The following is a 27067-nucleotide window of genomic DNA, read 5'->3' on the forward strand; positions in this document are numbered from 1 at the left end:
TTATCTGAACTACCTCGGGTCACGGGGAGCCTGTGCCTATCTCAGGCGTCATCAGGCATCAAGGCAGGATACACCCTGGACGGAGTGCCAACCCATCGCAGGGCACACACACTCTCATTCACTCACGCAATCACACACTAGGGACAATTTTCCAAAATGCCAATCAACCTACCATGCATGTCTTTGGACCGGGGGAGGAAACCGGAGTACCCGGAGGAAACCCCAGAGGCACGGGGAGAACATGCAAACTCCACACACACAAGGCGGAGGCGGGAATCGAACCCCGACCCTGGAGGTGTGAGGCAAACGTGCTAACCACTAAGCCACCGTGCCCCCAATAGAAGTCTTTATTTTTCAAATATACATTACACCATAGTGAAATTCTTTCTTTGCATATCCCAACTGTAGAGGTTTAGATCACAGGGACATCTATGATACAGCACCCTTACCCAAGGGCCCAACAGTGGCAGCTTGGCAGTGCTGTGGCTTAAACCTCGATCAACAACTCTTGAGCCAGCACTAATAATACATCAACAATGACCAATATGAACTGGTAGACTGTACATTACACATATTATTATTTCGGGTTATCGGACATCGTTTTTTTATCAACAATGAGATATTAAACAATTAGATATGTGTTATATATTAGATATAATATATGTGTTATATAGATGGAAATATTAACCTATGCTAAATTTTCCCATAGGTGTGAATGTGTGTGTATGGTGTGATGTAAGCGACACACACTCCAGTGTATATTTACACTACAAGGCCCAGCGTTCCCAACAGACCACATATCTACCACAACCCTGACCTCAGATATTAACTGGGTTCTTAAACTTTTTGTAGACAGGAAGCTTTTTAACTGTAAAAATGTTAAGTGAAAAACAATTCAGGCAAACGCGACTTGCTTTTGAGGTAATGAGGTTTGGTTTGAGGTTAAACTCATTTTTTGGTGGATGTTGAAGAAAAAGCATTATGAGCCTCACTCCTCAGAGCCCCGCCCCTTTATACTCAGCACAGCCAATCAGGAGTGGACCAGGCTTGCCTCCGAAATAAATGGCACGTTCCGACGGCGTACAGGAGCATCATCATCGGACACACACTAACACACGCACACGAAGTCTGATCTATGGACTATGCACAGGCTCGGAACGTCCCGTGTTACATCGATAAGCAAAAGCATTAGAGCTCGTGCACTGCTGTACGGGGTTAAAACTTTCATTTCAGGAGCCTGAGACATTTTTTTTTTCATGCACAGAGGCACTGAGATTAAAAGGAGAAGATTGCACGGGTCAGTCGACACAACGACAGCTTTAAATGTTTATCAAGTGCATTTTATATCGCCGCGTATTTGGACTCGGATGTCTGGAAGAGTGCACGCGCGGATCTCTGAGTGCTGACTGAAGTGAGCAGAAGGTCGTCTGAAAAAATGCGTGTCAACTGATTCAAGATCTGTTTTATTTCATTTTTTAGCGCTGTGATTTGGAAAACTGGGAATTAGATGGGAAGTGAGTGAGTGAGTGAACATCCCAGCACTTAAAGAAGGTAAAGAAAAAAGTCATTTATGGACATCTTCTTGTGTGGAAATGTGATGGATGCGTTCAGCATCCTGACGGAACAATACAGCGGGTTTCACGTGTGAACATGTATTTTTATCCCCCACAGGTGAGGATTATAGAGTCAATACGTGAAATTCTTACGCAGGTGCGTTTCACGTTTATGCTCTGGAATTGACATCATGCTACAAAAACGTGTAAATGTGAGTTAAACCGTGTCTAAAAGTTACAACGCTTTACATGTGTGGAAATAAAATATATAAATCCTGAAAAACCTGATACCAGAAAAAGAATTTGTGTGTAAAAATCACGTGAAAAAATAGAAAAATTAAAAAAAAAAAAAAAAAAAAAAAAAAAAAATTAGACTGTATTTCCTTAATGAATCAAATGTGCAAATGAACAGAAAATGTTTATTTATATAAACAGAACGTGTTTATTATTATTATTATTATTATTATTATTATTATTATTATTATTATTATTATTATTATTGTTATTATTATTTATAGTAATAATAATAATACTAATAAACAAAAATGTTTATTTCTATTATTAGTATTATTATTAATAATAATAAACAGAAAGTGTTTTATTATTATTATTATTATTATTATTATTAATAATTTTGTAATTTTATTAATATTAATAATACATTTTGAATGATGTTAAAAAAGTGATTAAACAAATTCAATTGTGTAAGAAACACATTAAAAAAAGATGAACAATGTGTAAAAATCACATCTGAAAATAAACAAATTATAAGTAATAGATTAAATTTTTTATGGTACTTATTGCATGTAAAGAAAAAAAATCACATGTAAAAATAAAATACTTTTTGTAAAAAATTCACCCAATAGAATAAAAAATCTAAAAATCACCTATAAAATAAACAATTATTGTATATAAATCAAATGTGCAAAATAACATCACAGGTTAAAATGAACGAATTATGTTAAAATAATGCCAAAGTGAAAAAAAAAAATCATGTAAAATCACATGGGATTATTAATTTAATTAACAATGTTTACAAATCACCTGTTTTTTTTTTTTTTTGTTGTTGTTGTTTTTTTCCTAGTGTAGCTTAATACTAGGGCACAGATGTGATAAGAATTTAGCCATGTTTAAAAATCACATGTGAAAATATTTACATGTGATCATAAAAGAATCATGGAAAAATATTCATATGTAAAAAAAAAAAAAACACACACACGACGTACTGCATGTAAAACGCAACATGACCAAGTGTCCACAAAGTGCACTGTGTGATTAGTAACATGTGAAGGTCATGACGTTTTTCTCAAAGGATACGAATGCGATCATGTTTTCTTTTTCTTTTTTTGAGTATCACATGATACTCAATGATGCCAGGACTGATCTGATATTGACTTCAATAACTGAAAATGCTAAAAAGATTCAGTATCAAAAGTAAATGTTTCTTACTGTACAAAGAGAACAGCCCAAGCAATGCCATGTTGATGTATTATGTTTGGTTATGGGGTCATTATTTGTATAGCAGACAGTTAGTTAAAACAGTATCTGGATTTTTTTTCCCATCTTGCTGTTTTAACACATTTAACCTATTAGTTCCTCATTAGTTCATCGTTATAATACATAATTCACTGTTACTTTTAATTCATGAAACCACTTTAAGCTGTTTTGTTACAGGTAATGACCTTTTATTGAGCTACAGAGATTGAACATGAAGCTTAACGTGTTATTTATCTAGTAGTGTTTTGTCCTTTGGGACAGGGGCTGTGTGTAGTGTTTATGACACAGTGTGACAGTGTGTGTGAGAGATATATGCTGTCCCGTGCTTGATGTTTTGTAGATGTAGCTGTGAAGCTAAGCATTTTATGTCCCTTTAGCATCATTTTTTTGAAGCTGATTTATGTGGAATATAATGATCCTAACTCTTGCATTAAAAGTTCAGATAGCGTTACTCAGTATTATCAGATCAGTGAACGCATCCCTTATAATTATATGCTTAAAGCTAAGGGAAATTGCATAACCCACCCATGACATGTATTAGAAGGTCTTAATTAATCCTAAATGGTTTTTTTGGGGGGATGATGTGACCTGATGTGCCACCTAACTCAGCTTTTTTTCTCTCTTAGCAGTTTCAGGAGGTGAGGAAAGTCCTGAGAGAATGTGGAGTCGTGGGGTGAAGCATGAGCTGCCGGTGTGTTGCTTTTAGACTGGCGTGTCTCATGTGTCCATGGGAGTGTATTTTACTAAGCCTCCACTGCTGGGTTGTAGCCTCGGCCACAGGCTCGCGGGATGCTGCTGGTCCATTCGGCTGGCTCCTTTCAGACAAAGGGCCTTTTCAACAGACACAGGAATTTACGGAGTTTGTGGAGCGCTACCAACAGGGCTTCACCACCAGGTACAAAATATACAGGTGAGTCATGCAAAGCAGCCAGATTCATTTGTAGCCATTTTTTTTTAATTGAATAAACCCACAATTTCATTGTTGTAGATTGACAGTTTTAGAAAATTGAGGTGATTTTAGCACCTGAAAGCCTGACATCGTGATGCATGCTGTGATCTCCGTACTCAGGGGTTCGGCACCGTGTACTGAAAAGTGGAATTTGACGATTACGTGTACTTCGTGACAGCTGAGGCGTTGACAGAAGTTGAAATGAGTTCAAGCATGGTGGATTAGATGAAGTAACAGCAGCACAAAAGGCAGCTGAAAATGAGTCTGAGTGACATGCGTGTTTGGCAGAGCTCAGTGCCCATGCAGCCCAGCACAGATGGAGATGCCAACACCGGGGTTAGACAGGCATGCTGTCCTCTACAGCTCGGCACATTTGTGAATGCTTATTTTTTTCAGCCGCACTAAATTGGTGTTAAGCCGGATCTCCCCCTGCTGGTGGGCCGCGATGCTGGAGTAGTGAGTGTGTGTGTGTGTGTGTGTGTGTGTGTGTGTGTGTGTGTGTGTGTCTTTCTGAGCTACGCTTTTCACCCATGATTGTGTGAGTAACTTGTGATGACATGAAAAAAAAACATATGTACATGTGTTTCAAAATGTTTGTTTCCTCTATCTATCTATCTATCTATCTATCTATCTATCTATCTATCTATCTATTATCTAAAAAAATAAGGTGATCTGATGCTGGGAGAGGTGGCCTTCATAATCTTGTTAAAACAATAACAATAATTCTATCTATCTATCTATCTATCTATCTATCTATCTATCTGTCTGTCTGTCTGTCTGTCTGTCTGTCTGTCTGTCTGTCTGTCTGTCTGCCTGCCTGTCTGTCTGCCTGTCTGTCTGTCTGTCTGTCTGTCTGTCTGGAGCATCAGTGCCGAGTCGTGTAACATCCTGCAGCAGAAACACTTCTTGTTGTATATTCATATGTATTCATATTGCTTAAAACTTGAAGCCTGTCTAATGTGTTCACGTCACGGCACAAATCAATCTTCTTGTATTGTTTATTTCTGTTTGTTATTCTATGTTGCTTAAAAGGTTGGAGATGATTTCACTATTGGCATTTAGCCTTCCACTTTAATTTTACTTTGTAATGTATTCATTTTTAATCTAAGGCAATGTGTATCAAACCCAGTGGCTTAACCCTTCTAACACAACAACCCTATTTCTTATGTTTCTTCTCTGACCATGGCTTTAAAGTCTATAAACTGCATCCATTTTAATTTGATCATTTGGAGAAGAGAACTGTGTGTACAGAGTGCATGTTCTTCTTCTTATGAACATCAGCAAAGCTGGATGACGCAACTTGAGTGTTAGGACACGATGAACATCTGAAATATGTGTTCAGGTGGCAGAGCGAATAGTGAGGAACCCAAATGAATGTAAACGTTTATAACCTGTTATGGATTACTTATAAAAAAAAAAAAGGAGCTGTTAAATTGATTCACACACACGCACATCGTATTTTTCTTATACTAAGAGTTCTCTCACTCACTGTCACTCATTTTCTACCGCTTATCCGAACTACCTCGGGTCACGGGGAGCCTGTGCCTATCTCAGGCGTCATCGGGCACCAAGGCAGGATACACCCTGGACGGAGTGCCAACCCATCGCTGGGCACACACACACACACTCTCATACTCATTCATTCATTCATCTTCTACCGCTTATCCGAACTACCTCGGGTCACGGGGAGCCTGTGCCTATCTCAGGCGTCATCGGGCACCAAGGCAGGATACACCCTGGACGGAGTGCCAACCCATCGCTGGGCACACACACACACACTCTCATACTACTAATCATAATATTTTCCAGAGATACCAATCAACCTACCATGCATGTCTTTGGACCGGTGGAGGAAACCGGAGTACCCGGAGGAAACCCCCGAGGCACGGGGAGAACATGCAAACTCCACACACACAAGGCGGAGGCGGGAATCGAACCCCCAACCCTGGAGGTGTGAGGCGAACGTGCTAACCACTAAGCCACCGTGCCCCCTATACTAAGAGTTTAATCATTATATTTCAGGGTTAAGCGTACTGTGGTTAAAATAGATTGTAATACTGTTTGTTCATTTATTTATTTTTATTTGATAGGGACAACGCTGAGACGTAATGGAGAGAAAAGTGAAACTGAGCTAGAGAGAGCTTGAGAGTTTTCATCCCTGGCCAGTTCTTGCAGTGGCAAACTAAAGATAACAATCAAGCAAGCAGTAAAAGTAGCACGTAAAAAAATTGACCAACAAAAGTGCAGAACAATTTATGTGGTATTGAGAATATGTGCTTTACAAATATTCAGTTCAACAATAAAAACATATTCAGTTCAGAATAAATGAATGTTGACGTTGTTGTACGGTATTTTAAAAAAAAAATATATGTTTTCTACTGTTGCTTTACACACACATTTGTGAAGGCATTCTCACTGGAACAGGAATAACTCTCTGGTCCTGGAAACACCCTTGAATTCCTGCACATATATTCCACACCTTGGACATGTCTGTCATTTAATATTCCTCTTGAGTCTTGCTCTGGAAACTTGTAGACCTATATGGAGCAGTATAGATTTATCCCTGGATGTCTCCTGGGCTAGAAAAGCACACGCTCCCCGAGAGACCATCACGACACAGTGTGTTTTTTCTAAAGCCCGTTTGGTTTCCATCAACCTCGTCATACATATGGAGGAACCACATCTTTTCTTTTTTTTTTCTTTTCTTTTTGACACATATATATGAGACATGTGACAGTTCATCTTTTACCAGATGAACCCTTGAGCATGTAGTTCTTCGCTGTGATGAATGAATTAGCGTACATCGCTTGTGCTGTATTCCCAGCATGCAAATCTCTACTTATTATAGAGCTGTTGACATGTAGAAGTGTGTATGCAGGCTTATACCGAGGTACCGTGCAAAGAATTAGCAGGACGACGCTTTCTGTGGAGAATTACTGCTGATATTCATTGTATCTTTAAGAAGCGCTGGCTAAGCTGACAAGCGTTGTCAGCTTGCGCACAGGGAGCTTTGCTATTAGCACCTGACAGCAACATTCTCACAGCAAACACATTGAAATTATATATAAATGTGTGTGTGTGTGTGTGTGTGTGTGTGTGTTTCTACCCTTACAAAGGCTTTCTCGCTAGACACAATTAATCAGAAACGATCTCGAACTCCAGCTCAAAACAGTAGATTGTTTGTGGTTCATGCTTTTCAAAGTGTGGGTGTTAGAGAAAAAAAAAAAGAATAATAATAAATGAATTAATTAAATATATTAGAATTCTGTTGGTCAATATGCTTTCAAGTCATCTGTTGCCTAGTTTAAACCACTGAAAAGGTCAGGCTATAAACAGTCACTGAGGAATAGAGGCTGAGCTCGTACACCTTAATTAAAGCTCCGGGTTCAGTACGCGGCGCTCATCACACAAAACTGGCTCATTATTCAAGGAATAAAAACACCGATGTAGTCAATAACAAGGCGATGCGTCCCGACACGAATAGCAGTCGCTATGACCACCTAATGGTGATTATTTCCCAAGAGCACCATGAATCGTTTTATTCCTCTTATTTCCTCTTGGATTGCAGGTTGCCAGTAATGACATTTTTAATTATTACTAAAATAAACATTGTGCTTGTTAACTGTTTTTAGTTAAAAAGAATTAATAATAAGAATAATAATCTGAATGCCGGAAATGTAGACAGCATAATCAGTCATGTTGTCAGGGTGGGAGGGATGATAATCACTCTCTGGCTGTCAGTCACAGCGACACTAGACAATCATGGAAGTGTGTCCGCTCATGTATGTGGAAGAGGTGCTTTTCTTTGTATTACTCTGCTTCTGAGTGTGTTACTCTGTGTGTAGAGTGTGTTAGTCTGTGTGTAGAGTGTGTTACTCTGTGTGTGTGGAGTGTGTTACTCTGTGTGTGTAGAGTGTGTTACTCTGTGTGTAGAGTGTGTTACTCTGTGTGTGTGGAGTGTGTTACTCTGTGTTTGTGGAGTGTGTTACTCTGTGTGTAGAGTGTGTTAGTCTGTGTGTAGAGTGTGTTACTCTGTGTGTGTGGAGTGTGTTACTCTGCGTGTAGAGTGTGTTACTCTGTGTGTAGAGTGTGTTAGTCTGTGTGTAGAGTGTGTTACTCTGTGTGTGTGGAGTGTGTTACTCTGTGTGTAGAGTGTGTTACTCTGTGTGTGTAGAATGTGTTTCTCTGTGTGTAGAGTGTGTTACTCTGTGTGTGTAGAGTGTGTTACTCTGTGTGTAGAGTGTGTTACTCTGTGTGTAGAGTGTGTTACTCTGTGTTTGTGGAGTGTGTTACTCTGTGTGTAGAGTGTGTTACTCTGTGTGTGTAGAATGTGTTTCTCTGTGTGTAGAGTGTGTTACTCTGTGTGTGTAGAGTGTGTTACTCTGTGTGTAGAGTGTGTTACTCTGTGTGTAGAGTGTGTTACTCTGTGTGTGTGGAGTGTGTTACTCTGTGTGTGTAGAGTGTGTTACTCTGTGTGTAGAGTGTGTTACTCTGTGTGTAGAGTGTGTTACTCTGTGTGTGTGGAGTGTGTTACTCTGTGTGTAGAGTGTGTTACTCTGTGTGTGTAGAATGTGTTTCTCTGTGTGTAGAGTGTGTTACTCTGTGTGTGTAGAGTGTGTTACTCTGTGTGTGTAGAGTGTGTTACTCTGTGTGTAGAGTGTGTTAATCTGTGTGTAGAGTGTGTTACTCTGTGTGTAGAGTGTGTTACTCTGTGTGTAGAGTGTGTTACTCTGTGTGTGTAGAGTGTTTTACTCTGTGTGTGTAGAGTGTGTTACTCTCTGTGTGTAGAGTGTGTTACTCTGTGTGTGTGTGGAGTGTGTTACTCTGTGTGTAGAGTGTGTTACTCTGTGTGTAGAGTGTGTTACTCTGTGTGTGTAGAGTGTGTTACTTTGTGTGTGTAGAGTGTGTTACTCTGTGTGTGTGGAGCGTGTTACTCTGTGTGTGTAGAGTGTGTTACTCTGTGTGTGTAGAGTGTGTTACTCTGTGTGTAGAGTGTGTTACTCTGCGTGTAGAGTGTGTTACTCTGTGTGTGTAGAGTGTGTTACTCTGTGTGTGTAGAGTGTGTTACTCTGTGTGTGTAGAGTTTGTTACTCTGTGTGTAGAGTGTGTTACTCTTTATGTGTAGAGTGTGTTACTCTGTGTGTGTAGAGTGTGTTACTCTGTGTGTAGTGTGTTACTCTGTGTGTGTAGAGTGTGTTACTCTGTGTGTGTAGAGTGTGTTACTCTGTGTGTGTAGAGTGTGTTACTCTGTGTGTAGTGTGTTTCTCTGCCTCTGAGTGTGTTACTCTGCCTCTGAGTGTGTTTCTCTGTCTCTGAGTGTGATACTCTGTGTAGAGTGTGTTACTCTAAGTGTAGTGTGTTGCTCTGCACCTGTGTGTTACTCTGTGTGTAGATTGTGTTTCTCTGCCACTATGTTCCTCTGCCTCTGTTGTAGTGTAGTGTGTTTTTCTGCCTCAGAGTATGATCTGTGTGTGTGCAGTGTGTAACTCTGCCTCTCTGTTTTACTCTGTGTGTAGTGGTTTTCTCTGCATCTGTGTGTTACTCTGTGTGTATTGTGTTACTCTGCATCTGTGTGTTACTCTGTGTGTAGTGTTTTACTCTGCATCTGTGTGTTACTCTGTGTGTATTGTGTTACTCTGCATCTGTGTGTTACTCTGTGTGTAGTGGTTTACTATGCGTCTAGTGTGTTACTCTGTGTGTAGTGTTTTACTCTGCATCTATGTGTTACTCTGTGTGTAGTGTGTTACTCTGCATCTGTGTGTTACTCTGTGTGTAGTGTGTTACTCTGCATCTGTTTGTTACTCTGTGTGTAGTGTGTTACTCTGCATCTGTGTGTTACTCTGTGTGTAGTGTTTTACTCTGCATCTGTGTGTTACTCTGTGTGTAGTGTTTTACTCTGCATCTGTGTGTTACTATGTGTGTAGTGTTTTACTCTGCATCTGTGTGTTACTCTGTGTGTAGTAGTTTACTCTGTGTCTAGTGTTTTACTCTGCATGTGTGTGTGTTACTCTGTGTGTAGTGTGTTACTCTGTGTGTAGTGGTTTACTCTGAATGTGTGTGTTACTCTGTGTGTAGTGTGTTACTCACTCTGTGTGTAGTGTTTTACTCTGCATCTGTGTGTTACTCTGTGTGTAGTGTGTTACTCTGTGTGTAGTGGTTTACTCTGTGTTTAGTTTGTTACTCTGTGTGTAGTGTGTTACTCTGCATGCGTGTGTTACTCTGTGTGTAGAGTGCATTTCTCTGCCCCTGAGTAAGATCTATGCGTGATAAGTGTATTAATCTGCCTCTTGTGTGTGTTACACTCTTCTGATTGAATTACTCTGCCTCAGCGTGTATTACTCTCTTTTGAGTGTGTTACACATCCTCTTGAGTGTGTTACTCTGTGTGTAGAGTGTGTTTCTCTGCCACTATGTTACTCTGTGTGTAGTGTTTTACTCTGCATATGTGTGTTACTCTGTGTGTAGAGTGTGTTTCTCTGCCTCTGAGTGTGTTACTCTGTCTCTGAGTGTGTTACTCTGTATGTAGTGTTTTATTCTGTCTCTGAGTGTGTTACTCTGTGTGTAGTGTGTTACTCTGTGTGAAGAGTGTTACTCTGTATGTAGTGTTTTATTCTGCATCTGTGTGTTACTCTGTGTGTAGTGTGTTTCTCTGTCCCTGAGTGTGTTACTCTGTGTAGTGTGTTACTCTGTATGTAGTGTTTTACTCTGCATCTGTGTGTTACTCTGTGTGTAGTGTGTTACTCTACATCTGTGTTTTACTCTGTGTGTAGTGTGTTACTCTGTATCTGTGTGTTACTCTGTGTGTACAGTAGTGTGTTACTCTGCATCTGTGTGTTACTCTGTGTGTATTGTGTTACTCTGCATCTGTGTGTTACTCTGTGTGTAGTGTTTTACTCTGCATCTGTGTGTTACTCTGTGTGTCATGTTTTACTCTGCATCTGTGTGTTACTCTGTGTGTAGTGTTTTACTCTGCATCTGTGTGTTACTCTGTGTGTAGTGTTTTACTCTGCATCTGTGTGTTACTCTGTGTGTAGTGTGTTACTCTGCATCTGTGTGTTACTCTGTGTGTAGTGTTTTACTCTGAATCTGTGTGTTACTCTTTGTCGTGTTTTACTCTGCATCTGTGTGTTACTCTGTGTGTAGTGTTTTACTCTGTGTGTAGTGGTTTACTCTGTGTGTAGTGTGTTACTCTGTGTGTAGTGTGTTACTCTGTGTGTAGTGTTTTACTCTGCATCTGTGTGTTACTCTGTGTGTAGAGTGCGTTTCTCTGCCTCTGAGGAAGATCTATGCGTGATAATTGTGTTACTCTGCCTCTCGAGTGTGTTATACTGCTTCTGATTGAATTACTCTGCATCAGCGTGTATTACTCTGTCTTTTGAGTGTGTTACACTGCCTCTGAGTGTGTTATTCTGCCTCTTGTATGCATTACACTGCCTCTGAGTGTGTTACTCTGTGTACAGTGTGTGTTTCTCTGCCTCTGAGTATGTTCTAGGCATGCTGAGTGTATTACTCTGTCTCTTAAGTGTTACACTGCGTCAAATTAAATGACTAAGTCTCTTGTGTTTGTTGATCTGTCTCACAGTGTATTACTCTGTGTGTTGAGTGTCTCTCTGTCTTTGAGTGTGTTTCATTGCCCTCTGAGTGTGTTTCTCTGCCTCTGATTGTTACTCTCCCTCTTGAGTGTGTTACTCTCCCTCTGAGTGTGTTACTCTGGCTCTGAGTGTGTTACTCTGTCTCTGAGTGTGTTACTCTGTGTCTGAGTGTGTTACTCTGGCTCTGAGTGTGTTACTCTGTCTCTGAGTGTGTTACTCTGTCTCTGGGTGTGTTACTCTGTCTCTGAGTGTGTTACTCTGTCTCTGGGTGTGTTACTCTGTCTCTGAGTGTGTTACTCTGTCTCTGGGTGTGTTACTCTGTCTCTGAGTGTGTTACTCTGTCTCTGAGTGTGTTACACAGGCTCTGAGTGTGTTACTCAGGCTCTGAGTGTGTTACTCTGGCTCTGAGTGTGTTACTCTGGCTCTGAGTGTGTTACTCTGCCTCTGAGTGTGTTACTCTGCCTCTGAGTGTGTTACTCTGCCTCTGAGTGTGTTACTCTGTCTCTGGGTATGCCACCGATCCTTTGAGAGTGTTACTCTCCTTCTTGAGTGTGTTACTCTACTCTGAGTGTATTACACCTCTGAGTGTGTCACCGTTCCTCTGAATGTGTCTCTCTGTCTCTAAATGTGTTTCTCTGTCTCTAAATGTGTTTCTTTGTCTCTAAATGTTACCCCACCTCTGAGTGTGTTACTCTGTCTCTGAGTGTGTTACTCTGTCTCTGAGTGTGTTATTTTGCCTCTGAGTGTGTTACTCTGTCTCTGAGTGTTACTCTGCTTTTGAGTGTGTTACTCTGTCTCTGAGTGTTACTCTGCTTTTGAGTGTGTTACTCTGCCTCGGAGTGTGTTACTCTGCCTCGGAGTGTGTTACTCTGCCTCTGAGTGTGTTACTCTGTCTTTGAGTGTGTTACTCTGTCTCTGAGTGTGTTACTCTGTCTCTGAGTGTGTTACTCTGCTTCTGAGTGTGTTCATCTGTCTCTGAGTGTGTTACTCTGCTTCTGAGTGTGTTACTCTGTCTCTGAGTGTGTTACTCTATCTCTGAGTGTGTTACTCTGCTTCTGAGTGTGTTCATCTGTCTCTGAGTGTGTTACTCTGCTTCTGAGTGTGTTACTCTGTCTCTGAGTGTGTTACTCTGCTTCTGAGTGTGTTACTCTGCTTCTGAGTGTGTTCATCTGTCTCTGAGTGTGTTACTCTGCTTCTGAGTGTGTTACTCTGCCTCTGAGTGTGTTCATCTGCCTCTGAGTGTGTTACTCTGCCTCTGAGTGTGTTACTCTGCCTCTGACTATTTCACTCTGCCTCTGAGTGCGTTTCTCTGTCTCTGGGTGTATTACTTTGCTTCTGAGTGTGTTAATCTGTCTCTGAGTGTGTTACTTTGCCTTTGAGTGCGTTACTCTCTATTCTGAGTGTGTTATTTTGCCTCTGAATGTGGTTCTTTGCTTTTGTCATGTTAACATAAGAGTGGAAAGAATCAGGCATGCACGGGTATACAGGATGTTTTTGGTTCATAATTACTACATGTAATTTGAGAACAGAACTCCACATCACTGCTGAAACATTCAGCAACAAGAGAACAAACACAAGGTGAACTCTTTTCCCAGGGACTAACAAATGGAATTTACCCCTTTTGTTGTGTCCATGTCTCGGTCATGTCTCATTCTACAGTGGTGCTTAATATGAAGCTCATATAAAAGTAGACACTCAGGGCTTTAGGAAACTGTAGTTCTTTCTACAGATTGCTGTTTTATCTAACAACTAAAGGAACAAAATCTTTCTATCTTTAAAGTAAATGCCCCAAGTAGAGGCTCATAATCATCTAAAAATGTTAGTGTTATCTTTAACCACTAAAATGCTGTGTATGGTTATCCAAACAGAGGTAAAAAAAATATCTCACACTGAAAGCCAACAGTTTCCTGTCTCATTTTATATCAGACTTAAAGCCAAAAAAATGTATTTGTTTATACTGATTAAAAATGGCAGATAAATCGCACACCATTATACTGGCAAAAGGGTTAATATATTACATAGCTAACTAGCTTGCCATGAATTACTGCTTTACCACAGCTCCTAATACTGTATGTAGTCTGTTTAGTCAGGTTTCAGGGCAACCAAACCACAAGAGTGGGCAGCACAATGGAGCTTTTTCTTCTCTGTTCATTTTCCCAGCCCATTTCATGGCAGTAAAGTAATTTCCATTTACTTGCATTGAGATTTCATAGGAGAACTGCGTAAATCTGTCTATATATCACACATATTATTTCATTTGGCTTCCAGTGCCCACATGTAACACAAACAAATTCGAGTTTGCTTGGCTTCCATAGGCATAGGTTTAATGTTTATTGCAATCAGACCGACTTTAATATGCAGACACTTTGGCTAATTTGTCACTATTCAAGCCCAAACCGTTCCGCTGTTTAGATTGTGCTAATGAATACACATTTATCAACAGCTTCAATCATCACATATTTCGCATCATGTTTGACAACTTCCCTTTCATTGAATTATTACATACACTGTGTACACGGTTATCATAGAAATATGATAACCGTCATATAGCTTTCAATTGAATTCAATTTTATTCATATAGCACATTTAACATTGTCTTAAAGCAGCTTTACAGAATATAAGAGCGTGCGTTAAGCATTCCTCATTAATATGGACTCTTCTTTATTCTGATATATTCACTCAATCACTGACACTTTTAAAGCCGACGATTTAAGATAAGACACAGTCACGTTTACCATTACGCACTTGGCAGGATGAAATGAGGTTGCACTTCAGTGCTGTTACACACTTAAAATGCTTTAAAAGTCAAGGCAAGGTACTTGAAGACAATTCTATTTCGAGACAAGATGACAAGACAAGAATGAACAAACATATACCTTATAATTAAAACGCACAAAAACGACCGAGTTTCAATCGAATTTCTCTGTGTTTTAACAATTACTAAAATATGTATAGATTACAATGATTCATGCAGTCAAGGATCTGGAAAGAATTTTTCATTCAAATTTTTCTTTTTCCATACAATGTGACCACTAAACATCCCATGTTTCACAAACACTACATTTTTTTTCTCCCCAACATTTCTGACCAAATTAATTTGGGGAAAATAGCTTTATTGTGTGTATATATATATGTATATATGTTTCATGTGCAAAAGTTTGAACCTCTGTTGTTGCACCTTTAAATTCCCAAATTCTGCAAATGCTAGAAACAAAGATTCAAGATTTTTATTTGTCACATACACAATTATATAGAGCATATATAACCAGCAGTGAAATGTGAGTCAGGTGCACATGGACAGTGCAATTATTAAAAAATACAACACACATGAAACGTAATTATATAGCTTTGAATGAATGAAATAAAAGTAAACAATAAAAATATAAGAATAAACTATAAATAAAGATGTATACTGTAGAATTAAATATAGAATGGAAAATAATGTGCATGAAAGAAAACTGTAGTCTTAAATATTAAGATACACAGGGATGTACAAGAGGCAATGTGCGTATGTGCATTATACTGTAGTCTTAAATATTAACATACACAGGGATGTACAAGAGGCAATGTGCATATGTGCATTATACTGTAGTCCTAAATATTAAGATACACAGGGATGTACAAGAGGCAATGTGCATATGTGCATTATACTGTAGTCTTAAATATTAACATACACAGGGATGTACATGAGGCAATGTGCATATGTGCATTATACTGTAGTCTTAAATATTAACATACACAGGGATGTACAGTACATGAGGCAATGTGCCTCTTGTAAAAGTGAGTATTACTGTAAGTGGAGACATGAAGATGTTAAGAGAGGAAGTACGTACTGTAGTAATTAGATAAAATAGTGTTAACCCCTTCCAAGCCAGGATAGAAATTATACATCTTTTCTTAAACATACAAAGCCTGAATGTATCTACACATGCAGCATAGCAGAAGTACAGGAAGAAGCTCAGCTATAAGCTTACAAAGATTTCCACCTAAACACAACACAATTCCAACACTAAGAGACTAAGCGAACAGACCAAACAAATGCGTAAACATTGCGTACGTAACAAAACCGAGGCCCTTACGCGTTACACACACGAGCAGATTCTACAGATTTCAACAGTATAATGACGAGCACTCCGTGAGCAAAACTCACAGAACCAAAAGCAAAAAACTTTTTTTTCATTAACCACCGATTATCTTCTCTTCTTTTGACCTTCTGACATAATAGAAGTAGCAGAATAATTCAAATACGCCTTTGAAATAAACACATCTTAAATTGAGAACGTCATTTTTAAGCAAGAGGCTCAAAAATAGACCTAGGAAGAGTTTATGCTCAGATACAAGCTTGATATGGAACAGTACCATGCATCCATTTTGCCATGTAAAAGCACCAAAATATGTATCATGCAGTTACTTAGCAGCCATTTATAGGAATCTATCTTTTTATTTTTTCTGTGACACACACGGAGTTCCACAGGGCGTTCTCTGCTACAAGTGTAACATTGCATTCGAACACATGCAGCTATTCATTACATCTTTCCAAGCTGACACTCATGGAATGCCAGTGGAGAGGATTAACCATCCAATTTTGTACACATGTCCTAGCAGATGACCTTGATCGAATTGCATTGCTCTGTATTGATAGAGAGAAGGGGAGGAAGACAGGATTTCAGTTCAGGAAGAGTACAGCCAGCCTTGGTCACAGATGAATTTGGCATCACTGGGAATTCCATTGAAGAGTCTCTAGTACCATCTAAAGCTATCCGTTATGTTTCTGCTGTCTGATTGGCATTGCACCTGACCATCACCTTTCTTCTTGTAGGTGTAGAGCACACAGGATGGCTTTGGTTGAGATGGTTCATCACCTCTCAAGGATGGCCCTTGTTAGGTCTTATTAGAAGTGTATTAGGGATCAGTAGGAGTGGACGCTATGAGGAAAAATATCATTTTGTGGTTCTCATTTCTCTGATATGTATGTATCTCTCTCTCTCTCTCTCTCTCTCTCTCTCTATACACATACATATCAAATCACTCTCTCTCTCACTCACTCATTTTCTACCGCTTATCCGAACTACCTCAGGTCATGGGGAGCCTGTGCCTATCTCAGGCGTCATCGGGCATCAAGGCAGGATACACCCTGGACGGAGTGCCAACCCATCACAGGGCACACACACACACTCTCATTCACTCACACAATCACACACTACGGACAATTTTCCAGAGATGCCAATCAACCTACCATGCATGTCTTTGGACCGGGGGAGGAAACCGGAGTACCCGGAGGAAACCCCCGAGGCACGGGGAGAACATGCAAACTCCACACACACAAGGCGGAGGCGGGAATCGAACCCCCAACCGTGGAGGTGTGAGGCAGACGTGCTAACCACTAAACCACCGTGTCCCCCATATCAAATCAGTAGCTTCCAATTTTTTTTAAATTAACCCAACCTTGAGTGATTTGTGCCGCCACCCACATGAACAATCATTTTACATATTGGTTAATAATTTAGGGCATCTGTGGGTTAACATTCTTATCGGTTTATTCTGTTATTTCTTAGATCATGATGTCATATCTTAAACGATCTCTTGCATGAACAGTATTTGTTTTTGGTGTAATTCTGATTTAGTCAGTTTTCAGTTTTCTGCACATCAAACTGACAGCACTTTGAAATTAAGTTGACCAAAATGCCATTTGTGCCAGTTTAATCCTCACCACATTGGTGTGTTCAGAACATCCTCTATAGTAATCTAACTCTCATTAACTCCTAATGTGTTGATTGGCCCATAAGGGTTAGAACACTGCCGTTTGCTTTACTCAATACAGAGGGACCACAAAAGAAAATTTATTTACAAGGCCGAAGGGAGAGGGGGTAAAGAGGCCAGTAGAGTTACGCCCTAGTTAATTGTCTCATTTTTTATGTTTAAAGACATACGTATCTCTTGAGTGTTCTTGTACTTGCATTTGTAGCCTGAACAAGGACGGAACACTTACTCTTTCTTTCGCCGCTGACGTGACACTGTTTACCCAGTTCATCCCTTGAAGGCCATCATTCTACACTGAGAGACAAACAGGAGGTGTGCAGAGTCTTTCTTTTTTTTTTTTTTTTTTTACCTCACGGGAATACTGACACCTGCTTATGCAATTATTGCTTTTGTTGAAACCGACCAGCTTTAAATCACCACGACCCTGACCAGGTTCAAGCAATTACTGAAGATGAATGAATGAATGCAGTAAATGTGTCACACAGCACTGAGTATTCACTTATGGTAACAAATGAGGCTTTTTCTTGTCCCATGAGCTTCACATGTGACCACCATACAAAATTTTTTTTTACGAGTCCGGCGAGTCCCAAGTGACCCTAGACGCGATGCACACTTCTAAGACAAATAGTTTTGATTCACGTGTCAGAATAGTCCTCTTTTACCTTGCTGTATGGAACAATACTATATTGATCTACCGTATCAAGTGTTCTGAACTGACTTGCCTTTAATCTCTGTGTAACACCGATTTACACCGACAGCATGTTTGACTAATCATTTTCTGTATCAAAACAACACCCAGACATTTCCGGGATGTACAATGCATTAATGTTAAAGGTGCAATGACTTTCAACAAAGCTTTATAAACATAAAGTATCATTTATATTACTTAATGGAAGTGCCATTGGTACTTTGCTCGCTAAAATTAATACAGATGATGCTCTCTGATCTATAAAACTTCAGCGTCATGTTTGTTTATTTTTACTAATGGATATCTGTGGTTAACCTATGTTCAGTAATCTAATTATTAGTGTTCACCCAACCACATATAATGATGCCCATATAAATATACTGTATATATATATATATATATATTTATACAATGTCACTTAACAGGACTTAAGCATAGATTAAAACCTGGAGCAGATGAATAAATCACCAATGAGATCATTTATATTATGTCTAGCAGTTTCCATGGTAATAGGAAAATAATAATGATTTTTTTTTTTTAATTATTTAAAAATATTTAAATGATATTTAATTGCATATATGATTTATTTATTTGTTTATTTAATTGAAAAAAAACTGTATTAAAAGTATAATTTGCTTCAGGAAATAATCAACTGGGTAAATTAAAAGTATTTCAACTCAACAGTATAATCAACAATATTTTCCATGGCTTATCGTAATTTAGTCATTAAAGGTGCGGTGCACGATGTTTGAGAAACACTTCAGAAAACCGAGTCGACAAACAAAACAAACGTGTAGCCAATGAGCAGAAAGGGGCGTGTCTTGTCAATATGCGGCAGAGAGAGTGTTCAGTGCGCATGTCTGTCATTAGCAGAAAGCGATTGATACATTGACATGGCGGATAAAAACGAAAAGCGAAAAAAGGCTTACGATAAGGCAAGAAGCAGGACCTGTGTTAATATACTGTACAGTAGGATCAGCTTTCCAGCGCTGGAGAGAACTGAACGTCTTCCGTGTGAAACAGAGCTAAACCTTTCACGGTACAACACACAGTACTACAAAAACACATTTGTATTACCATAGTATTACTCATTGTGTTCATTTATTGATAAAAATATCCCCTCAGCCAGCCGCCCCAGCAGGTTCCACCATAATAGTTGCCTGGGTTACGTATGTATGTGTGGGGCGGAGCTATCAAAACAGGGGTGACACCCATTTTGGTTAGGGGCGTGTTTGTTTAGGTGATTTCAAATGTCACCATTGGCTTTCAAACATCGTGCACCTCACCTTTAATTTAGTGTAAAATATCTTCACTTTGCTATTCTTATTTGCAAGTGTTATTTTCCTATGAGAATGTCCCATAAGGACTGCTGTACTTCATTGGAAATGTACAGAAATATTTATTGGCTAAATTGGTTTAAGTTATTTCTAAACAGAAGTGATGTTTTCAATTATAAAGCAATATAATTGTCATTTAAACTTTAAATCAATGTTCTTTTAATCGGTAGTTTAGTTTCGTAGCTTCTAGTTAACATCTACTTATTTTTCCTCTGTAAATGTGCTGCAAAATGAAGGATCTCGCTTAGCTTTTCTCTCAGCGCACTTTGCATATGCAATGTCCTACATTGCAAATACCTTCAGGAACCCGGTGTTTCCCACGGGTCTGAGGTAAACCTGAGGGGAGGACAGAATGGATTGATGGGGGATTTGGTGTGATTTAAGTGATGTTGGGGCTGTTATAGTTAGTCATGGGGTTTTCTTTTAAAATGTGTGTTATATGTTTTTCTCTGATCTTACACAGAGTCAACCAAACGAGACAAAACATCTGAAATAGGACAAAATATACCAGTATTCTGTCAGCAAGCAGAAGTGTGTCTGTTGCTTACTACATTTTATTGCATTGCTGACAACTGACATATTTTGTTCTCAGTTTCTTGCTGCCTTTGCTTCTGGCTTGTTCTATTGGGATAAATTTCAAACTTACAGTATAATCTGTATCCTGAATTTATCATTTTTTTAGAACTGCTTTGTGACAGTATACATTATTAAAAGCACTATAGAACTAAAATGGATTTGAACTGAGTTATATATGTTGCCTAGCTCTTAAAGAGAACAAAATGATATTAGGCAGTGCGGTACAAGGGTATATATAGAGATAATTCAGTTTTGGAACCTTTACCAGGACAAATCAGATAAGATTTTTTTTTTCAGTGTCTGATCTTCTACTTTCGGATTTTCTTGTTAGGGGTCACCACATTGAATCACCTGTTTCTACTTAACTCTATCCTCGGCATCCTCTACTCTCGCACCAGTTACCTTAACGTCCTCATTTAACACATCCATACAGTATATCTCCTCTTTGGACTTCCGCTTGACCTCTTACCTGGCATCTCCATCTCCAACATCCTTCTACCAATATAACCCCTCCTCTGTATATAATCTCCCTCCTCTGTACATGTCCAAACAATCTCAATCTATCCTCTCTGTCCTTGTCCCCAAAACAATCCTAATCCTAATCCTGTCCACCCTCGTCACTCCTAAAGAGAACCTCAACATCCTCATCTCTGCTACCTCTATCTCTGCCTCATGTCTTTTCCTCAATGCTACAGTCTCTAACCCATACAGCCAAGCTGCTCTCACTACTGACCAATGAGAATGATCGGTTTGTCTTAACTTGTGTCTTGTCCAGTTCACTGACACCTGAACTAATTCTTTTGGCCACATCTCAAAGCATGGTGTTCAGCGACTTCACCCTGGTCATGTTTTGATTTCAGTTTTGTCAAGCCTCAAACCCTTCTTTGACAAAAGGTGCTCGAATTCTTCCCGGTTGTGTTTGGAGTGCATTTGGTGTTAGCTGTTCTGTTTGGGAACAGAATTGTTTTCTTCATGTGGCGTCGCTGAGCTTTCATCTTGTGTCTAGAGGGTTGTAGGACTGAGATCAAGTGAGCGGGCACCCCTGTGCAAGCCATTCAATAATAGCTACAATATGGATGACCTGCAGTGATTGCCTTCAGGCATTTTTTTCCTCCATTGCCTCAGATACAGTATCTGGGACAGTCCTGTGCAGTCATTCTTGGATGTTACAAACCAGAAACCAAAGCAATGATGTGTATTTTTTTAAAGAAATGTATGTTGGAAGGCAAAAAGGTGAATCTGCATTTAATTTAAAAATCCTAGAATCAAATGTCTTGTGAATAAAATCATGATGTTTGTAGCTTGAAGTAGTGCTACTACAATTTGAGAATCACAGCAGAGCTCATAACCAAAAGGTTTAGATTTTTTTATCCTTTAACTAAGGCCATAAACACATGTGCGATGCATGTGCTACCTTAAGTCTGACTGTAGCTGAGTCATCTCCTACATGGCAATTTATATACTCCTGAGCCAGCTAGCTAGCTCAGCATATCTTATTACATTATGTTAGTTACTAGGGGGCCACTTAGTGGTTAGCACGTTCGCCTCACACCTCCAGGGTTGGGGTTCGATTCCCGCCTCCGCCTTGTGTGTGTGGAGTTTGCATGTTCTCCCTGTGCCTTGGGGGTTTCCTCCGGGTACTTCGGTTTCCTCCCCCGGTCCAAAGACATGCATGGTAGGTTGATTGGCATCTCTGGAAAATTGTCCGTAGTGTGTGTGTGTGTGTGTGTGTGTGTGAGTGAATGAGAGTGTGTGTGTGCCCTGTGATGCCAATCCCAATTGATGCCCAATGACGCCTGAGGCACAGGCTCCACGTGACCCGAGGTAGTTCGGATAAGCGGTAGAAGATGAATGAATGAATGTTAGCTACTATATTATATACTATATATATTTAGCATAGTTATTTAGGTTTCTTACTGGAGCATAGGGCAGTGGGCAGTGGCAGTGGCATAGGGCAGTGGTCTTATCCCAGGGCCACCAAGATTCCACTCCAGGGCCCCTGAGCAAGGCCCTTAACCCTTAATTGCTCAGCAGTATACGTGAGGTAAATGTAAGTGTCTCTGGATAAGATTGTATACCAAATGGCATAAATGTAAGCTTATGTGTACTGTGTGGAATGATGATGGGGCAGTGGTGGCTCAAGTGGTTAAGGCTCTGTGTTTTTCATTAGGGGTTCAGAGTTCATGCCTCAGCATTGCCAAGCTGCTGCCATAATGGGCCTTTAACTCTCCCTGCCCCAGGGGCTCTGTATTATAGCAGCCCCTTCGCACTGACCCCAACCCCCTCAATCGAGATATGCGAAGAAAAGTATTCCACTGTGCTGAAATGTATATGTGGTGATAATAAAGGCTTCCATGCCTCCCAATTCATGATTTTGGAAATGAGCACATAAACTCAGCATGTTGCTTATCAATGCTAGGTTCACACATGAAGTATCAAATTAACCAGAGATCATTCATTTTCAATAAGAGCTGGCCACATCCGACTTGTCCAGCAACTAGACAAATTTGAGAAAAGTTTAACTTTCTGAAAATATAGAGTGGCTCTGTGCAGCGACTACCAATAAGAGTGAAGACACTAGAGTAAAGAGCACACTCTGCTTCTCCTTCATCTATTATGATATGATGCATATGTACCCTTGTGTATTTTATATACAGACGTCAAATATCCCTCCAGAATGTTTCATTTTAGCAGCAAGAAAACTGATTTGTTGTCAAGTGGCATTGATAAACGTTATTACTATGGCAACCAGTAGAAGGAAAGACTACTGAAGACTGCATAGTAGAGCTACTGGTGACCTACCGTGATAAACATTGCAGTATGTATAAATGCAGCTTAAGCTCAATCCAATAATCATAGCGGTCAATAAATATGAATGTTACAAAGGATAATCCATAAGAGCAAGAGTAGAGGAGAGCAGAGAATTTTTAATAAAGCTTGAAAAGGCACAAGAAAGCAAAAGGAAAGATGGGTATGAAAACAAGTTGATTCATTGGGATAAATTAATAACAAACACACACCGATAAAGGAAAAGTGCCGGAGACATGAGACGAGAGACACAACATGGCACCTGCTTAATTATTATATAAAGTCAGTGAGAAGGACCTTGTGTTTGCCAGTGCATTTTTCTTGATTAGTATAGAGAAAGAAATAAAACATTAGAGATGAACCGGATACTCGGCTGAAACGAGTATCCGGTACGGATAAAGCACTTCTGCCAAGTACGAGTATTATACGAGTAATACGAGTCAATATCTGTGCTCGGATTGAATGAAAATCATCATTGTGTATCTGATTGTGTCAGCGTTCTGTGATAGGCTAGTCACAGCGCCCCTCCCCTACAGTGATAGGCTAGTCACAGCACCCCTCCCCTACAGTGATAGGCTAGTCACAGCGCCCCTCCCCTACAGTGATAGGCTAGTCACAGCACCCCTCCCCTACAGTGATAGGCTAGTCACAGCGCCCCTCCCCTACACACATACAGATGTATTGTGTTGTTGTGTCTCGCTCTGCTCACTCACAGTCACACACAGAACAGCTCTCTGTCTTTTCCCTCAGTCACTCGTGTTCGCGGGTCTTTTCCGTTAACGTTTTAACGTTAAGTTCTGGTAAACGTGGGTTCGTTCAGACGTGGTGCTTGCTTGGTAGAATGCGACTCGCATTGCGTCTCTGCCTGTCGGAGATTTTTTTTCTTTTTGAAACCTTCAGTTGTCTCTAACCAGTAACCAGACACTGAGTTTTTCATAAAAACATAAAGGTAGTAAGCTAGTGTTATAAATATTACAAATTAATTATTACCGGTTAAATCCCCGCCCATTTCAAGACAAGCCCCGCCTACTTCCGGGCTAGGCCCCACCCACTCTGAGTACGGATACAGATACAGATAATTCATATGGTTAACAGATACGGATACAGATACAGATAATGCTGTACTCGCTCATCCCTATAAAACATGTCTAATTTATTGCATTGCCATATTGATATTGATGAAGGTCCTTTATGCAAGGATGACCAAAGCTTACATTTTACTGCCTCTGGCTTGCTCCTGGCTTGTCATCACCCCTGAGGCCAGTTCTATTCTAATATCCCTGGTTCCGATTAACACTGAGAGAACTTTTGCTCTAACTCTAGTCTGTGTTTAAGTGTGCTGAACATACGGTTATTTGCAAATTTTTCCCTTGTGTTGTGGGAATGTGTTGACATGGAAGATGAAGAGGCAGCGCAAACTGACAGATTTGCAGTGGTGTGCATGTTTTGGTTAGGGGTTTGAGCTAAAATTGTATCTATCTGGTTAACACCTCTATACTGACATGTTAGATATGCAGTAGCACTTTGTGCATGTGCAATTTGTACATCAGAAATGTTTCAGGTCTCAAATGCGTTACTTACAGTATCTCATCCCCAATTTAACGCGTGTTGACAGAGCCATTGTTGTTGGGTGTGTTGTTGCTTTGATGGTCGAAACGTTGCAGAATATTATTTGCTGACCTTGCCTTGTGAATATCTTGTGATTTATCCTTTTTTTCTTGATTATCTGCTACATACTGTATACTAAAACAAACGGTGACACCAATTTGCTTGATTTTAATCATTTCCCAGAGAATCAATACTCAATAATCTAGAGCCCACTTTGTATAAATTGACCTCCTGAATGAACTCATGATAACAAATGACATCTTTCTGCTGGCTGTTTTCAAACCCAATTCAGCTTCCGGTATCAAAATATATGTCAACGGCATTCATCCTGTTAATATTTGGCTATATTTATGATGCCCTTACCCAGAGAAACAGACATTTAGCTATTTATCTATATTAGCTGTTTTATACAAAGGAGCAGTTGAGGGTTATAGGTCTTACAATAGTAGCTTGGTGGTTTTGGGATTTGAACTCACAACCTTCTGGTCAGTAGTCCAAAAACACCTGAGCTAATGTTAGCCCAAAACTGTGACTTTATTCGGACCAGATACAGTACATACAACACAAATACATCACAGCCCTGAGGTCAAATAGGCAGAATAATATTCCAAATAAAAAGCTATAAGAACAATATAACTGTAAAGTCATTAATATAATTAGTCTTGAAATGCTATACAATTTTATATGATATAGAATTTGTGCTAACATTTGATTTAGCAAACAGTGAAATGAACATTTGCTGCTAAACTTAACAGACTAAGGCTGAGAATAAAAAGCTCGTATTTACATTTCTACTGAATTTGAAGCTGTCACGAATCCTCTCACCATATGATGCGTTTCACAGCCAGTGCTCTTATTGTGACACTTTCTTTGTTTTGCTTTCTGGTCCTGTCTCTGCCCCCGTTCTATCATTTCCCAATTGTATTCCTCTGATCCCAGCTCTTGATTAGTTTGTCTGTTTATACGGCATTTGTCATGTTGCGAAACCTTATCATTCTTTTATCCTGTCTTGTTTTCATGTACTGGTTTCCTAGTTCTCTATCTCACTTTATTCTTGACTTGACTTGACTTGACTTGACTATTAAATATGACTCATTCGCTATACACTTTGTAAACAACACACTGAGTTTACGTACATCTCGTCTGATCTCACGTCTGATGTTAGCGAATCTCATCTCATTTTCAAATAACGTCGAGGTGTTCTTACCCGTACATGTAGACACGCTGACCTTTTTACTCATGGCCGTAGTCGGCTCCCTCTCATTCTCACTCATTTTCTACCGCTTATCCGAACTACCTCGGGAGCCTGTGCCTATCTCAGGCGTCATCGGGCATCAAGGCAGGATACACCCTGGACGGAGTGCCAACCCATCGCAGGGCACACACACACTCTCATTCACTCACGCAATCACACACTACGGACAATTTTCCAGAGATGCCAATCAACCTACCATGCATGTCTTTGGACCGGGGGAGGAACCCGGAGTACCCGGAGGAAACATGCAAACATGCAAACTCCACACACACAAGGCGGAGGAGGGAATCGACCCCCCAACCCTGGAGGTGTGAGGTGAATGTTCTAACCACTAAGCTACCATGCCCCCGCTGTAGTCGGCTGTAGGAAGGAATTAATATTGGGCATATTAACTAGCTTTAATTCAGTTCAATTTTATTTGTATAGCACTTTTAGCAGTGAATATTGTCACAAAGCAGCTTCACAGAAATACATACAGTATATGAATTCAGGATGTAGTCAGAGGTGAAGGTTGTGAGGATGAGATGATAAGATGAAGTGTGCACTTGTATAATAGTGTCAATAATTGTGATTGTATACCCAGTATATTCAGTCTAGTTTCAATATTAAGTTTATCTTGTCTAAATTATCAACCGTTCAGTTCACTGATAAAGACACGAGCGCAAAATGATTTCAGACCAAAGCCATCTACACGGTTTCTACTGTAAGTGGTAATATCCACAGCAATCGCACATATCCCCAGGCTGTCCATGTGGTGCCAATCTCAGCAACAAGAGCGAACAGACTCCAAGTGATGAGACTTCTTTTCCAGGCAGAAGTAGGGCATCAGGATGGATCAGGCAGGTTTGGAGAGCAGAAGTGGTCAGGATTGCTCAGCTTGAACAGACATTAGACAATCTTTCAAGAATCCAAACTGTGAAGAGAGCAAACTAGCTCGATGCAGAACGAGGAAGAAAAAAATAAGGTTACATAACACGAAATCTGAGAAGCCGTCTAGCTCCATAAAGGGGTTTAAAGTACTCAATTGTTTTTCACTGTCTGTATTAATACTCATAATTAGCTTTCATATTTTTGAGATGCTTTAAAAGAGCTAATGCTTTTTTTCTAGTTAACTGGATTCCCAGGCAACAGACTGAGCAGCACGTAGTATGTTTGACATCCTAGGTGAGCTAGCTAACGAGTTTATGCTTTGTTCTGTCCTGTCAATAATAAAAGTTTGAGCACTTTAATAATGCCTTTTATTACCGTAGTTCAATTTATAATCATTTGTCATTATCCAATGGGAAGAAGTACACTGTTATTATACTGGTGACAGTTAAGTGTTTTGATTATTTATTCTTCATTGTTTATAGATGACATCCTCATTGTTAGCTGCAAATTTATTCCTAATGCAAAATTATTATTCGGACAACGCGACTAGTTATCAGACTGCAAGGTGAAAAGGG

At 39.8% G+C, this 27067-nt stretch overlaps 1 protein-coding gene across 4 annotated transcripts in view; it reads left to right on the forward strand.

Moving 5' to 3' along the window:
- The first annotated feature begins 1114 nt into the window (after positions 1 to 1114).
- brinp3a.1 (bone morphogenetic protein/retinoic acid inducible neural-specific 3a, tandem duplicate 1) overlaps positions 1115 to 27067 on the forward strand; it is a 74817-nt gene continuing 48864 nt past the window's right edge. Inside the window, exons 1-3 of one of the 4 annotated variants that reach the window (XM_060867055.1) lie at positions 1115 to 1551; positions 1672 to 1765; positions 3677 to 3960. In XM_060867055.1, the coding sequence (XP_060723038.1) occupies positions 3731 to 3960 (230 nt within the window). In that variant the 5' untranslated portion in view covers positions 1115 to 1551; positions 1672 to 1765; positions 3677 to 3730. Of the gene's footprint in view, positions 1766 to 3676; positions 3961 to 27067 lie in introns of all 4 variants that reach the window. The other 3 variants (XM_060867056.1, XM_060867058.1, XM_060867057.1) reach the window with 3 other exon arrangements.

This window comes from Tachysurus vachellii, chromosome 4 (assembly GCF_030014155.1).
Source record: "Tachysurus vachellii isolate PV-2020 chromosome 4, HZAU_Pvac_v1, whole genome shotgun sequence".
Lineage (NCBI taxonomy): Eukaryota > Metazoa > Chordata > Actinopteri > Siluriformes > Bagridae > Tachysurus > Tachysurus vachellii.